Source organism: Leucopleurus acutus (assembly GCF_964270905.1).
Source record: "Leucopleurus acutus genome assembly, chromosome: 5".
Lineage (NCBI taxonomy): Eukaryota > Metazoa > Chordata > Mammalia > Artiodactyla > Delphinidae > Leucopleurus > Leucopleurus acutus.
The window spans coordinates 8,240,902-8,256,330 of record NC_139147.1 but is presented as its reverse complement, the minus strand read 5'-3'; the positions used below and the strand labels follow the sequence as shown (position 1 = coordinate 8,256,330).

The window sequence follows — 15,429 nt, the reverse complement described above, 5'->3', positions numbered from 1 at the left end:
GTCCCTGGATTCGTTTTTTTGCATATAGATGTCCAGTTCCAGTATCATTTGTTGAAAAGACTGTCTTTGCTCCATTGTATGGCCTTTGTCCTTTGTCAAAGATCAGTTGACTATATTTATGTGGGTTCACTCATTTTTTTAAATTGAGATTTTTTTGATGGTTGCAAAAGTATTTGTGTAGATGAAAAACACAACTCTTAGTAAGTATTCAGAAAATTTGGTAACTATATATTGAGCTCATTTATCATTTTACCAGAAAGGAATGCTCATTGAAGGATATTTTAAACTTCGAAAACAAAAGTAGACTGTGCAAGATGCATTCTTTACTTTTATTTATTTTTTAATTTTTAAATAGACATTTAAAAATAAATAAATAAATAAATTAATTAATTTGCCTGCGTTGGGTCTTAGTTGTGGCACATGGGATCTTTAGTTCTGGCTTGCGGGATCTAGTTCCCTGACCAGGGATCTAACCTGGGCCCCCTGCATTGGGAGTGCAGAGTCTTAACCACTGGACCACCAGGGAAGTCCCCATTCTTTTATGAGTTCTTTCATGAATCTGAGTCTATTGAGTCATTCCTCTAGGATATAAGCCTGTATAGGAAGATACTCTGTAGATTTCTGTGTGAGGGTAGACCATTTTTTCTTCCTTCTTTCCAGGTAGAGAAGACTGGTACAATGTCAGCTGTCATAGACATACTTTAATTTTTTAAATGATTTATTTTTTATTTTCATTATTTTTTTTATTGAGGTATACTGATTTACAATGTTATATAAGTCCTACACGTACTTTTAGGCTTAAGAGAGGGTGAGTCATTGTATCCCAAAGAGTGAGAATTTTTACAGTATAGTCAACAGATATTTGTTGACATTTCCAAGTGCATTATCTTTTGATGTTATACAGGATACAAACCTCACAAATGTCCTCAAGAACTTTTTAATATTGAGGAGTATATTAGAATTCTTTTGTTTGGGAGTGACAAAACCTAACTCATAAGTAGAAGAGGGAATTTATTGGTTCATGTAATTGAAAAGTCTAGGGGGTCAGCTTCAGGCATGGTCAGATCCAGATCTGTACACATTTTTCTTTCTGTTTCTCACTGGTGCTTCCCTGTTAGCATCGTTTTTAATCTTTTTTCTCTTTTTGCTCTGTTTCATTTTACCTAGATTCTATTGCTCTGTCCTCACATTGACTGGTCTTTTTCTTCTGCTATGTCTAATCTGCCTTTATTTCCATCTAATTGTTTTTTCATCTAAATGCTATAGCAGTCACCTCTAGAATTGCAGATTGAGTATTTCTTATATATTTCATGTCTTTTCTTAATATGTTCAGTTTTTCCCTTAGCTTCTGGAACATATGAAATATATTTATAACTTTTAATGTCCTTGTCTACTAATTCTATCATCTGTGTCATTTCTGGATTGTTTTCAACTGATTTTTTTTCTCTTCATTATAGATCACATTTTCCGTCTTTGCATACCTAGTAGTTTTTGATTGGTTGCCAGAGATTGTGAATTTTACCTTGTTTGGTACTAATATTTTTGTATTTCTGTAAATACTTCTGAGTTTCGTTTTGGGATGTATTAAAGTTACTTGGAAACAGATTCTTTGGAGTGTTGTTTTAAGCTTTGTTGGGTGATATCATAGTGGTATTTGGTCTAGGGCTAATTTTTTCTGCACAACTGAGGCAACTCTTTTGAGTACTTAATACTCCATGAATTACGATGTTTTCCGCATTGGTCAGTGGGAACAGGAATTATTCCTTGCCCTGTGTCAGTGCTGACTACTGTTCCCTTTTAGTCTTTCAAGTGGTTCTTTCCCTGGCCCTGGTAATTGCCGCGCATGCATGTACTGATTGATACTCAGCTGAAGACTCAAGGGAGGCCCTCTGAAGATCTCTGGAGTTCTCTGTCCAGCTCTCTCCTCTCTGGTCCTCTGCCCTGTGAACTTGAGCTGCCTTGGCTTTCCTGGACTCCTGGCTCTGTCTTCACTGAGACTGTGGTCTCTCCCTGGGTTCCTTCTCCGTGTGCTATGGCTTAGAATCTCTCCTTAAGTAAGCTGGAGCAATCATAGGGCTTTCTGTGTTTCTCATCTCTCAGGGATCACTCTCTTTTGTTGCCCGATGTCCAGTGTCTTGCAAACTTTCGTTTCATGTATTTTGTCCTCGTTTGTTTTAAGCAAGAGGGTATATCCAATCCCTGTTACTCTGTCTTGACCACAAGTGGTAATTAGAGCATAGGCTCTCTTGGCTTCATTTTGTAAAAGTGATATCCTAATAACTGATATCCTAGTAACTGTTTATTCTAGTGGAGAGAGAGCCTCTGTTAGCATTTATGTAGTATGACTGTGGAATGCCTCAGACTGATCCTGGTTGAGCCATGTACCCACCTGTGGATCAATTACTGTGACCTGGGAAGTGGTGCATTTGGATTGACCAGTCTCCTGGGTCACAGCTATGCTTCTACCCTGCCAGCCATTGTTGAGCCGGGGGCACTAGTGGGGTCATTACTGTGTGGAGTAGGGACATGGTGGCACACAAGAGGAGGGGATGCTAGTCAGATGAACTGTATATGTGATAGAGAATGAGATAATGTCAGAGAAGAGCAAAACTTTCTATGTAATTGGGTTCAAGAAACTTTCTGAGATACCTTTAATTTAAGCTTCATTCAGACAACTTCCGCAGAGAGATCTGAATAAACTCCTTTCTCAACTGATAGAAGTTACACTGGGTTTTACAGAGTTTAGGGAAAAGGACCCAGTAAAAGATGAGAAAGGTGAGTGGAAAAGAGAAAGAAATGAAGCGTTTTTTACAAATTTAGCAGGTAAGGTTTATAATCTCTCATAATTTCCTATGCTGTGATTATTTTTTAATGCAGTTATTTAAACTTTGAAGTTGATATAGGCTTAATGGATAGAATTTTGGTCCTGTAGCGTATCTGTGAGAACTCTTTATCTCATGCCTTTGGAGGAAAAGCAGAGTTTAACCAAATGCAATCTGAATTGGGATCTTTGATCTGAGCCTAAGGAGCCTGGCTAAGAAATGCCCTGGAACAGGTTGGGTTGGTGCACCACAGTAGGATTATATATGCTCTGAACCTGCATAAACAGAGGTCCTTTGGTTGTTTCTGGCTTCTTTTAGTGAAAGTCGCATCTTTCTTAAACGGATCACTTATTTCTGATTTCATATTTTCTCGTAGAATCAGAATGTTCTTTGTAAAATGTGTAGTAAAGAGGAAAGAGCTCTGGACCTGGAGTCCTAAGATACAAGTTCTTTGGTTTGTCTCTAAATAAATGTGGCATTAGGCCAGTATCTAGCCTCTCTCACTTGTAAATCACTTCTTAAATGGAGATACTGTGCCTAAAATGGGAGTTTGGTTTGGGAGTAGCTACAGGAGGGGTTGGCTGAGTTAGCCCCAGGTTTGGTAATATTAGCTTTCTAGATTAAAATGTTCATGCTTGATATAGAAGATTTCCCAAAATGCATAAATGGGACCAGCCAGAACTATGGTTCTGTAGCAATAAAACAAGCAACCTGATCATTAGAATTAAGGTAAATCAGTGGTTTTCGGATCTTTTCTTAAAGCCAAGAACTCTATACTTAGAGGTAAAATAATTAAAAGCTGATTAAGAAAGATGGAATTAATAGCTGCACCCCTTATCTGTGCCCATGCTCTTCAGCAGGGCTGGAAAACTACTGCACAGGCTGATTGTTCCTCCCAGCTCTAAAACTCTTTTTGACTTCAGAAGTGTAGGGAGTGTAATGACTTAGAGACTATTACTGCCTAAAAGTATTTTGAAAAAAATTAAGTTATTTATAATGCATCATTTTTATACTTAATTTGGCATAAGAATAATGTATTTCTTTCTTACGTACAGTAAAGTTTGAATTATTTTCTTTGGGGGGGGTACAAAAATCTCTTAAGCAGAGACACTGATCTCTAGTCAGTTGTTAAAAATTATTATGAATACTATTTGTAGCTTCTCATTTAACTCATTTAGGTGACTTTATTTCCTGAGAGGTATTAACATTTTTATTTATTTTATTGATAGGATCCTAATGTAACATTTTAAGTAACTAATCAGTTTTAAAGCAAAATATTTTTTCCTTATCTATTTTCTTGAACTTAAGCATATTTTTGAGAAAAATTTGAATTTATCTTTTTGGAACAGGGTCATTATCGTTATTGTGCTGCTCTTTCTATGCTGGGGGAATATGACTGGGCCCTGCAAGCAAACATAAAAGCTCAAAAACTCTGTAAAAATGACCCTGAGGGAATCAAGGATCTAATTCAGCAGCATGTAAAGTTACAAAAACAAATAGAAGACCTGCAAGGTATTTCACCTAAGATTCTTTTGGTTATAGTCGAATTCCCTTTAAAACTTTTGAAGGTGGGTTTCTTGGATTAATGGAGGACCATAAATCAATTCTCAGATGATTTGTACTTCCTTTATGTTATTTCGGTTAACTCAGTTAAGTTTTTCATTTCTATTCATGTAGAATTTTGTTAGTATTGTATTCCAGTAGGTAATAATAAATGATTTGTACTTTTTATTTGGAACAGCAACAAATTATTATTTATTCTTCTGTAGAAAAATATACTTTCTTGAAAGTTTGAATGAAGTAAAGCCTTTTGAAACAAAGTTTAAGATTTTTTTCTCCATTATTATACTTATTTCCTAAAGAAAAGGCCCTTCAATAGAGTTGTTTGGTGTTTTTGCACCAAGTTTGTGGCTAATTCTGTAGCATGCTGAATGTATGTATATACATAGGTACATCATAAATTAGCGTGCAGGCTAGGAATTCCAGATTTTCATTTTACCCTTGTTTTCTCTCCTAAGTCGTTTTGCTTTCCCAGTACCTGAATGCTTTCACTCTATGCTTTCAGCATATAGATCTTTCCTGTTATTTCTTCTTTGGGTAGTTAGTGTCTTATGAAGCTGAGCTGAGCAGTCCTATTTCACTAACAGATGTTGTCATCCAACAGAACGTGATTATAAGATTGTGAGCTCCTTGAAGACAGGTACTGTCTCTGATTGAGATTTATATATTGCTGCATCTAGTCAATGATCACATGATAATGAGATGTCAGATAAGGTTTGTGTAACATTTTGTTGACATCATTCTAAAACTAAAAACATCTAGAAGTGTAAAATCGTTTAGGTTTATTTTTCAGTTCCCTAAATTTGATATTCTTACTGTCAGCTTAAAAGAGATGTGAAAATCTTTTAAAGTATGTGTTGCCAGTCCCCTGATTACTATGTGTGTGTGATTCATTTCTGTAGGTCGGACACCAACTAGGAATCCAATTAAAGCCTTCTATGAAAGCAGGTGAGTTAATATCAGATCAGTAGCTGTTACTCGGAATGGTTTTGCTCTGTGAGTTTCAGAATTGCTGTTCAATGCTTTAGTAGATAATAGCAACCACAGTAAAGTTGGAGATGGAAGGATGAGAAGAGGTTTTTAAAGTGTTTGTAAGATCAGGCGACCTGTGATTTGCCTGATTGGTTTTGCTTACTGTTTGGCTGAACTCTTTGCATATGTATATATCGGAGATCCATGGCCTAAGCCTATGGGAGAAGAGGCGTGAAATGTTAATTGGATGTTACTGCGCTTGAACGGCACCAGTTTAGCCACGAGGTTCCTGGCAGCAGAGAGCGGGGCTCAGTCTGTGCCTTTTACCCCTCACCTCTGTCCTGGAAACATCTGCTTCCAGCCTCCTGATACCTTTCAAAGGCTAAGACACTTCTGTTAGAAATAGGCAGCAGATAGACTTGAGTATGCTCATAAGGAAGCAAATAGCAGCCAGGAGTCTACGTTTTTCACTTGGCAGTTAGAATAGATTAAGCTTTTCCCACATGCTTAAATGCCTAAGATATTGAAGCTGTTAAATTTATAACAGCTGTTAAATTAGAAACCAGAATACATTTCTTGAACTGTTCGTAATCTATTTGGAGTTTTTAATATCAAATTTAAAGTCATATTTATGTATGAAACCCAATCTCACAGGTAGAGATTCTTTTTGAAACAATATTACCTTGCTTTCAAGGTAAAAAGGCTATACTTGCTGAAACCTCTTTGTTTGAAGGATAACTTTTTAAAAATAATTTTTTTAAAATGATTATTTCTTTTATTACCACTCAGGGCCTACATACCTAGTTTATCAGCACCTGCATTTAGTACTTCACTTAACTTTGTGGAGACTGAAAAAAATTCCAGAAAACCTAACCACGAAATGGCAAACGGTGGTAATCAGAATCCAAAGGTAAGCTCAGTTAAAAACTAAAATTAGAATTATTTCAAGTATAGGTAGTCTTATATTTTTACAAATATTTTTGTGATAATGAAAACCAGTATGCACCTCTGAGCCTATGGCCTGGCTCTGTGATCAGTGTCCCAGATGACCTGTGTCTGAGTTTTCCTGAATTGTAGTATACTCGAAGCTCAGCAGGTATCACCAAGTTCACATTTATATTTCTTTCCAGGGGTTGAGGGGAAAAAAGGGAGTTGGTGTTTTCGGGTTAGATATGTAGTACGCATTGAAGGGAACTTTCCCAACCCACTGTAAAGTCCTTCTGTTGTTAATAATGAAAGTCTCAAAGAAGCTGTATTCAGTTAGGGAGAGGAGAATAAGGAAAGATGTGATAGTATTAATTCAGTATTTATTGTTCAGTAGTTATCAGTTTGTGTTTTTTTTTTTTCGATACGCGAGCCTCTCACTCTTGTGGCCTCTCCTGTTGCGGAGCACAGGCTCCAGACGCGCTCCGCGGCATGTGGGATCTTCCCAGACCGGGGCACGAACCCGTGTCCCCTGCATCGGCAGGCGGACTCCCAACCACTGCGCCACTGGGGAAGCCCCTATCAGTTTGTTCATTCATTTGGTAAAGCTGAGTATTTTAGGCACTTGGATAAATTCTTTGCTACTCAGTTTTATTATTTAGCTATTGAATTTTTCATGGCTGTATTGTTTTGAAAGTGTCACTAATTTTATTTTCTTGGTAGGTGGCAGATGAAGCTTTGAAGGTAGATGATTGTGACTGTCATCCTGAATTTCTGCCACCATCAAGTGAGTCTTTTTCCCATATGTAAATTGTTGCTGAATTAGCGTAGTGTTGCCTCAACTTCCATGCCCTAAAATTCTCACAAGCCTTATCTTTGCTATTATTCTTCTTTTACTTTACAATGCTTCTGTGTCGAGAAAATATTGAATGTTTATTTGTAATCAATGCTCAGTCTTTTCATATTGTTTAATAAATTTAATTTTGGAAAACCAAATAAAGGAATGGAGAAGAAAAATGGCGCTCTTCGTGGTCTGCTACCTAATTTCCACTAGGCCAGTGTTTCTCAACTTTTATTTCATCATTTACCCCCTGCTCCCAGAGCCTTTTTAGACACTTTTTTCCCCTAATTACCCTCCCCTTGTGAAACTTTAATATCACAGATACTGTTTATCTGTTTATGTACTGTATGTACATGTGTGCTTTATATATAAAAACGGATTTTTTTCATCTTCCAGTAACCAGTTACGACTTTCTTGTGGGTGATGTCACCCCTGTTGAGAATGGATGCTTTAGCCTAATACTAGTTTATTTAAATTGTATGTGCTTAGTGCATATGTTTATGCATCTAGAAAATACGCAGACACACAGCCAGACCTTGTCTACTTGGCATCTTTGGGAAATGAAGGGTTCCAGAGAAGTGGACACGCATGCCTCGTTTATTTCTGTCTCCGTTTATACTCCCAGCTTTTGAGAGAAATCGTTCTAAGTGGGTTATTCTTCTCTGCCTTTTAAAACAGAGTTTGAGAGAATTCAGCAACTCAAAGTTGTTGTTACACACAGGTTACTTATCTCAAGCTTCCATGTGCTCCTTTCAGAGTTATTGTGGTGAGATTGTTGGCCTTCTAGTTAGTGATCCTGTTGCTCTCTTTTCCTTCCACCTGTTTTTTGGTTCATTTGTTTATTTTTTTCAGTGTTTTTACTTCTGGCAGCCATTTCTGTCTTTTACTTCCTGCAGCTCTATCTTCTCTTAGGCTCCAGTGCTGCGTATCCAACCACTTAACTACTGGTTAGCACTTCAGCACAGTTACAAAGGGGGGAAACGCAGGTGTTTGTCTTACCTGATGTGACTTTATAGCATGTGAAAAATCTTTGAGAATAAAACTGTTTTTTTGAAAACAGCTTTTAATTTATTTGTATTTCTTAGACCATAATTATCAGATAGCACATTTAAATAATTTAAATACCATCCATACTTCCGCATCTATATTCAGTTAAAGAAATTGAGGTCCCAGGGTTAGATTAAATAATTTTGCCCTAGGTCACACCGTAGAAATCAAATTAGAACTCTTCTTTCTTTCTAGAAGCCTCTTTTGTTTTCTGAGGCCATCAGAGCTCAGGCTCTCATCCCCTCCCTAATACATAGGCTCTGACTTGCCTCTGCTATCTCTCCCAAAGCTTCCATCAGAGACACCCAGTCCCTATTGCTGTGCTCTCTTCTACACAACTTTGCACATGTGACTCCCCTGCCCCAAAGTGTACAGTGGCTCTCTCCTCCTTTCAGTGGGATAAAGGCTGAGCTCGCAGAGCTGGGGAGTCAGAAGCCCTGGGCCTGTAAACACTCATACCAACCTGCCTGGCTTGCAGCCCCTTTCAACCTATCCTTACTTAACTCGCCCAGTCACACAGGTTTACGTAGTGTTTCTTAAAATAAAACTTCATTTGACCCATTCTTTGCAAATCCTACTTGTTCCTTAAAACTAAATACAAATGCTGCATCCCCACTAAGGTGTTTCCCAGCCACTCCAGCTTAAGTGATTTTTCCCTTCTAGGAGTTACAAGAGCAGTTACTATGGAATTAACATTTCAGTAACAATGTATCTTCTTTTCTTCTTAATGGGGATTGTTATTTAATTGGTGAAGTGACTGTCTTTTCTTCCCATCTGATTGTAAACTACCTGAGAACAGGAACTACACCTGTATCTCTTCTATATCTACTATAGGACTAAATGATAATCATCATTATAATTTATCTTTATAATAATTTTATAGCATACATAGAGAAACATCATCAGTAGCTTCTTTTTGGCTTACCTGTTTATAGTTAGACTCACATACAGTGTTGCCTCCTTTGCTTTCTTATTCCGATTTACATTTTTAAAAAATGTTTCACTTTCAAGCCTGTAGATTTTTATGTACAGATTTCAGGAACAAATACTTTTGTATTCACAGGTCAGCCTCCAAAATATAAAGGAAAACAAAAATCCCGAAACAATGAATTGGAGAAGTTCAGGTATGTTTTTTAATGTAAGGGTTTTTTGTTTGTTTTGTTTCGTTTCTGTAATGCCCTCCTCCCAAGAAAAAAGAAAAAAGAAAATTAAATCTCTTTCTAGTAGTAGCTGCCTTTACACATGTGTACTATGATAAGTAGTAAAAAATCCCTTTCAAATAGCACGGCATGTCTTTATTAGGAGAGGGTCATTTTTGACTAAAGGAGTATTAATCCTGGATGTTAATACTGATTTCTGAAAGTCATATAATATGAGATATATCAGTATTAATTTCTTAAAATTCCAAAATACAGGCTCATAAGAGGAAAAAAGATTCAGATAAGTATAAAGTGACAACTTAGTCTCCTTCCCTGTTTGCTTTATTTCCCCTCTCTCTGACTCCCTTCTCTAGTGCCTTGCTTTAGAAACTTGCTGTTAGCAATTTCTTGGCCATCTGGGAACTTAACTTTGCATACACTGGCGTGGCTATCTGTATATTCATAGGCAAGGATTTACTAATGAACCGACCACTTACAAAATTGGTTCTACCAAACATCCCCCCCAAATTAGCAGTAGGAACTCTTGCCACCAGTCTTTAGAGTTAACCCCCATTAGCTACAAAGATATAAATTGATTGCAAAGTGAAATTGTAAATCTTATAACAGATACAGAAATTCATGAAATCAATGAAAGTGGTGCTGGAGAAACTGCAAAGCCATTTTTGCCACAGTTCCACTAGTTTTCAGTTTTCTCTTCATTTTTTAAGGCTGATTCCTTGATAGGTGCTTAAAGGAGAATGATTTGAATATCAAAGCACTAAGATAAATTAGTAAAGCCCTATTTTTAAAAAATGACCGTTTTTGGATGGTGCCTCAAAAGTTAAATACAAAGCAAGGCCATAGTGCCTTTTGTTGTTCTGTTATTTGTTAGAAAAGTCCTGAGTCTTCCTCCTTGCCCCCCTTTCCTCATCATAAAAGGAAGCCAAAACCCAATACATGCTCATTCTTTGAATGCACAGTTATAACTTTAACCTGTTGTGTTAAAGATAAATTTATTTTCCTGATATTTTGTTTCTGTTTTCAAACTGAATGCTCTTCTTGATTATGTCTACTTCATGAGGTTATTTAACAGTTAAATGGGACGACCACATAAAATACTTAGAGCAGTAGAACATGGTAAATGCTCAATACACTTGAACTATCATTATTATTATTATTTATTTTTTTTTTTTTGCGGTACGCGGGCCTCTCACTGTTGTGGCCTCTCCCGTTGCGGAGCACAGGCTCCGGACGCGCAGCCTCAGCGACCATGGCTCACGGGCCCAGCCGCTCTGTGGCATGTGGGATCTTCCCGGACCCGGGCACGAACCCGTGTCCCCTGCATCGGCAGGCGGACTCTCAACCACTGCGCCACCAGGGAAGCCCTGAACTATCATTATTGTTAACACTATAGTTTTCATTGTTGTTGGAACTATTCTGGCCTACAGCTTGCTTTTATCTCTTTCAAAATGCCTTGACTACCTTTCCATATCAGACCATGGAGATCTACATCCTTCATTTTCATGGCTGCAGGATATTTCCTAGTATAGATGTGTGTGAAGGAGAAATTTCTAGAGTGGAACTGCTGTCAAAGGGGATGTGTAATTTTAACTTTGATAGATACTGCCAAATTCTCCTCTCAAAAAATGAGCAGTGTTCACACTCCTACTAAGCTGTGAGAGGGTGTGGTATAGTAAAGGTATTTATATATTCGGTCTATGTCCCCAGTTCCTGGCACAGGGCTCCTAGGACCCTTGGAATTTCCTGAATGATGAGAGAGTCTTTCGTTATTTATAATGAGCCCCTTCCTCTCTACTTGAGTTTATACTAATAAAGTGACCCAAGGTTGGGTCCCTACCTTCAGGATTGAGGCTGGTCACCAGAAAAATAAAGTGTGTGGTTGGTTGGAACTTTTCAGCCCCACCCCTGATCTTTGGGGAGAAGAAGGGAGCAAGAAATGGAGTTTAGTCACCAGTGTCCAGTAATTAAATCATGGATGCCTGTGTAATGAAACGTCAGTAAGAACCTCTAAACATAGGGGCCCAGGGAGCTTCTGGTTGGTGGATACATCGAGATGCTGGGGAGATGGTGCACCCTGGGACTCTGTGAAAGCTCTGAGGCACCCCCTTCCCCTACAGCTTCCCATGCATCTTTTCCACTGAGCTGCTCCTGACTTACATCCTTTACAGTAAACTGGTAATGGTAAGTAAAGCGCTTTCCTGAGTTCTGTGAGTTGTCCTAGGGAATAGTTGAACCCAAGGGGTAGTCACGGGAACCCCTGAATTTGTAGTCGGCAGGGCAGAAGTATGGGTAGCCTGGGTACCCCATTGTGGCTGAAGTGAGGGCAGTCTTGTGGGACTGAGCCTTTAACCTGTGGGGCCTGAGTTCTTAACTCCAGAGTTGGTGTCAGAATTGAATTGTTGGACACTCAGTTGGTGTTGGAGAATCGGTGTGGAAAAATGACAGGTATGTGGTGTCAGAAACCCTCACATGGGGTGTCAGAAAACACCACCTGGAGTACCTGAATCTTCCTTACCCTCACCAGCATTAGGGGTCAGACTTTCTGAAAAGGTTATATCTTATGAACAGATTTTCATATGAGCTGGATCATCTTTGCAGTGTTCTGGGGCACATTTCTTGTTTTATGACTTTGTTGTTACTCATGACTTTAGATTTGTAATAACTTTAGGTAATCAGTGTAAATCCACCAGTTTCTTTCTTTCGTTTTCTTTTTAAAGCTGTTCTTTTATAACATCTGAATAATCAGTTCATCTGGTCCCCTTTCCCCAGTAAATTTATAGGGATTTTTATTGGATTTAGAAATTAATTTGGAGAGAATTGGCATCTTGGTAATGTTTCTATTTAGGAACTTGTGACTCCCTATTTACTAAGTTTAAAATGACCTTCAGTAAATATTTTTTTATTTATATAATAAGCAGGATTGTTTTATTTTAAAATAATTCAAAACAGTGCTTTTCTCTTTTAGTTCTGGTTCACAAGGGAGTTTACCAGTAGATTTGAAAAACATCTTGGAGAAACAGTTTTCTAAATCCTCCAGAGCTGCACACCAGGTAAAGGCAAAGGCTTTTCTAATGGAAAAGCAAACTCTTTGAACATAACATTTTTCACATGAATTAAGTCTAATTGTGTACATCTCTAAAGTTTTTTTTTAATAATTTTAGTTATGAACATATAATTTAGTAGATGATTGCTAAGAGACCAAATCGTCACTAATTTAGGTTTTAACTTGGTAAGTGTGTGAACCAGAGATTTAACTAATGGTTAATACTGAATACAAAATTGTTTGTTTCCCATAGATTTAAAAGGAAGAAGCAAGTCTTCCCAAAGTGTTAACTTTTAAGTTAAATATTTTAAGAAGGTTTAAATCATTTTAAAAGGTTTAAGCCCCTGTGGTTTTATTACGTCTACTATAGAACCATTAAAGAGCAAACTTTTTATTCTTTGAATGATTTATCATATAACTTTCTATATAAAACTCTGTAGTATTTGGTAAGTAATGAAAAATGTACATTAAGGGGGAAGAGATGAATAGGCACAGCACAGAGGATTTTTAGGGCTGTGAAAATCCTCTGTATGATAGTATAAATGATAGATAGATACAGTCATTATACATTTGTCCAAACCTATGGAATGTACAACACAAAGAGTGAACCATAGGGTTCATAGGTAAACTATGGACTTTGGGTGATTATGATGTGTCAGTGTAGGTTAATCCTTGGTTAAATAAAAAAAAAAGCACCCACCCCATGTATGTATATTGGGTTGGCCAAAAGTTTCGTTTTTTTTTAATTAATTTATTTTTTTGGCTGCGTTGGGTCTTCGTTGCTGCGTGTGGGCTTTCTCTATTTGCGGCCAGTGGGGGCTGCTCTTCGTTGTGGTGCTCAGGCTTCTCATTGCAGTGGCTTCTGTTGCTGGGGAGCATGGGCTCTTGGCTTGCAGGCTTCAGTAGTTGAGGCTCATGAGCTCAGTAGTTGTGGCTCACGGGCTCTAGAGTGCAGGCTCAGTAGTTGTGGCGCATTGACTTAGTTTCGCGGCATGTGGGATCTTCCTGGACCAGGGCTCGAACCCAGGTCCCCTGCATTGGCAGGCGGCTTCTTAACCACTGCACCACCAGGGAAGTCCCTCATTTGGTTTTTTATGTAAGATGGCTCTAGTAGCGCTTAGTTGTCTTTAACTCCATTCAAAACAGTTTTGATTGTATGTGACAGCTGTCATATCAGTGTGCATTTAAAAAAAAACTTTTCAAAATTGGTGAATTTTTGTGTAATCATTTTAATATTGAAGATGGAAGAAAACAATATTTTCAGCATATTACACTTTATTATTTCAAGAAAGGTAAAAACGCAACTGAAACGCAAAAAAGATTTGTGTAGTGTATGGCAAAGGTGCTGTGACTGATTGAACATGTCAAAAGTGGTTTGCGAAGTTTCATGCTGGAGGTTTCTCGTTGGACGATGCTCCATGGTCGGGTAGACCAGTTGAAGTTGACAGCCATCAAATTGAGACATTAATTGAGAACAGTCAGCGTTATACTACATGGGAGATAGTCGACATACTGAAAATATCCAGATCAAGCGTTGAAAATCATTTGCACCGGCTTGGTTATTTTCATCTCTTTGATGTTTGGATTCCACATAAGTTAAGCAAAAAACACCTTCTTGACCATATTTCCGCATATGATTTTCTACTAAAACGTAATGAACACATTCTGTTTTTAAAACAAATTGTGATTGGCAATGAAAAGTGGATGCTATACAGTAATGTGGAATGGAAGAGATCATGGGGCAAGCGAAATGAACCACCACCAACCATACCAAAGGCTGGTCTTCCTCCCAAGAAGGTGGTGATGTGCATATGGTGGAATTGGAAGGTAGTCCTCTATTATGAGCTCCTTCTGGAAAACCAAACGATTAATTCCAACAAGTACTGCTCCCAGTTAGACCAACTGAAAGCAGCACTCCATGAAAAGTGTCCAGAATTAGTCAACAGGAAATGCATAATCTTCCATCAAGATAACGCAAGACCGCATGTTTCTTTGATGACCAGGCAAAAACTGTTAGCTTGGCTGGGAAGTTTTGATTCATGTGCCATATACACCAGATATTGCACTTTTGGATTTCCGTTTACTTTGGTCTTTACAAAATTCTCTTAATGGAAAAAATTTCAAATCCCTGGAAGACTGTAAAAGGCACCTGGAACAGTTCTTTGCTCAAAAAGATAAAAAGTTTTGGGAAGATGGAATTAAGAAATTGCCTGAAAAATGGCAGAAGGTAGTGGAATAAAATGGTGAACGTGTTGTTCAATAAAATTTGTGGTGAAAATGAAAAATGTCTTTTATTTTTACTTAAAAACCGAAGGAACTTTTTTTTTTTTTGCGGTACGTGGGCCTCTCACTGTTGTGTCTCCCGCTGCGGCGCACAGGCTCTGGATGCGCAGGCTCAGCGGCCATGGCTTACGGGCCCAGCCGCTCCGCAGCATGCGGGATCTTCCCAGACTGGGGCACAAACCCGTGTCTCCTGCCTCGGCAGGTGGACTCTCAACCACTGCGCCACCAGGGAAGCCCCCTGAAGGAACTTTTTTGCCAACCCAATATACCATTCTGAGGAGTGATTTTGATGATGGGGGAAGCTATTCATGTAAGGGGCAAAGGGGTATATGGAAATCTCTGTACTTCCCTCTCAATAAAAAAATGCAAGGGGTACAACTTTGATATTACTTTGAAGGAAATTTATCAAGCTAAATGTATTTATTAAAGGAATAAAGACTTTTAGATTAGTGATGCATTCATTCCAAGAGCAGGGGAAAAAACCCCAAAGAAAGTAGAAGGAAATTACAAAGTAGAAAATAGTGAAGGAGATTGGTTCAAGGTAGCGGAGTAGAAGGACGTGCTCTCACTCCCTCTTGCTAGAACACCGGAATCACAACTAACTGCTGAACAATCATTGATGGGAAGACACTGGAACTCACCAAAAAAGATATCCCACATCCAAAGACAAAGGAGAAGCGACAGTGAGATGGTAGGAAGGGTGCCATCACAATAAAATCAAATCCCATAACTGCTGGGTGGGTGTCACAGACTGGAGAACACTAATACCACAGAAGT

The 15,429-nt window shown here is 38.2% G+C and overlaps 1 protein-coding gene across 1 annotated transcript in view; it reads left to right on the top strand.

Annotated features, from left to right (window-relative positions):
- TTC3 (tetratricopeptide repeat domain 3) overlaps window positions 1–15,429 on the top strand; it is a gene marked incomplete at its 5' end in the record, with an annotated part of 140,325 nt that overhangs the window by 37,628 nt on the left and 87,268 nt on the right. Inside the window, 6 exons of the mRNA XM_082840119.1 lie at window positions 4,172–4,334; window positions 5,285–5,330; window positions 6,144–6,264; window positions 7,002–7,065; window positions 9,230–9,290; window positions 12,292–12,376. Of these exons, the coding sequence (XP_082696245.1) occupies window positions 4,172–4,334; window positions 5,285–5,330; window positions 6,144–6,264; window positions 7,002–7,065; window positions 9,230–9,290; window positions 12,292–12,376 (540 nt within the window). The remainder of the gene's footprint in view (window positions 1–4,171; window positions 4,335–5,284; window positions 5,331–6,143; window positions 6,265–7,001; window positions 7,066–9,229; window positions 9,291–12,291; window positions 12,377–15,429) is intronic.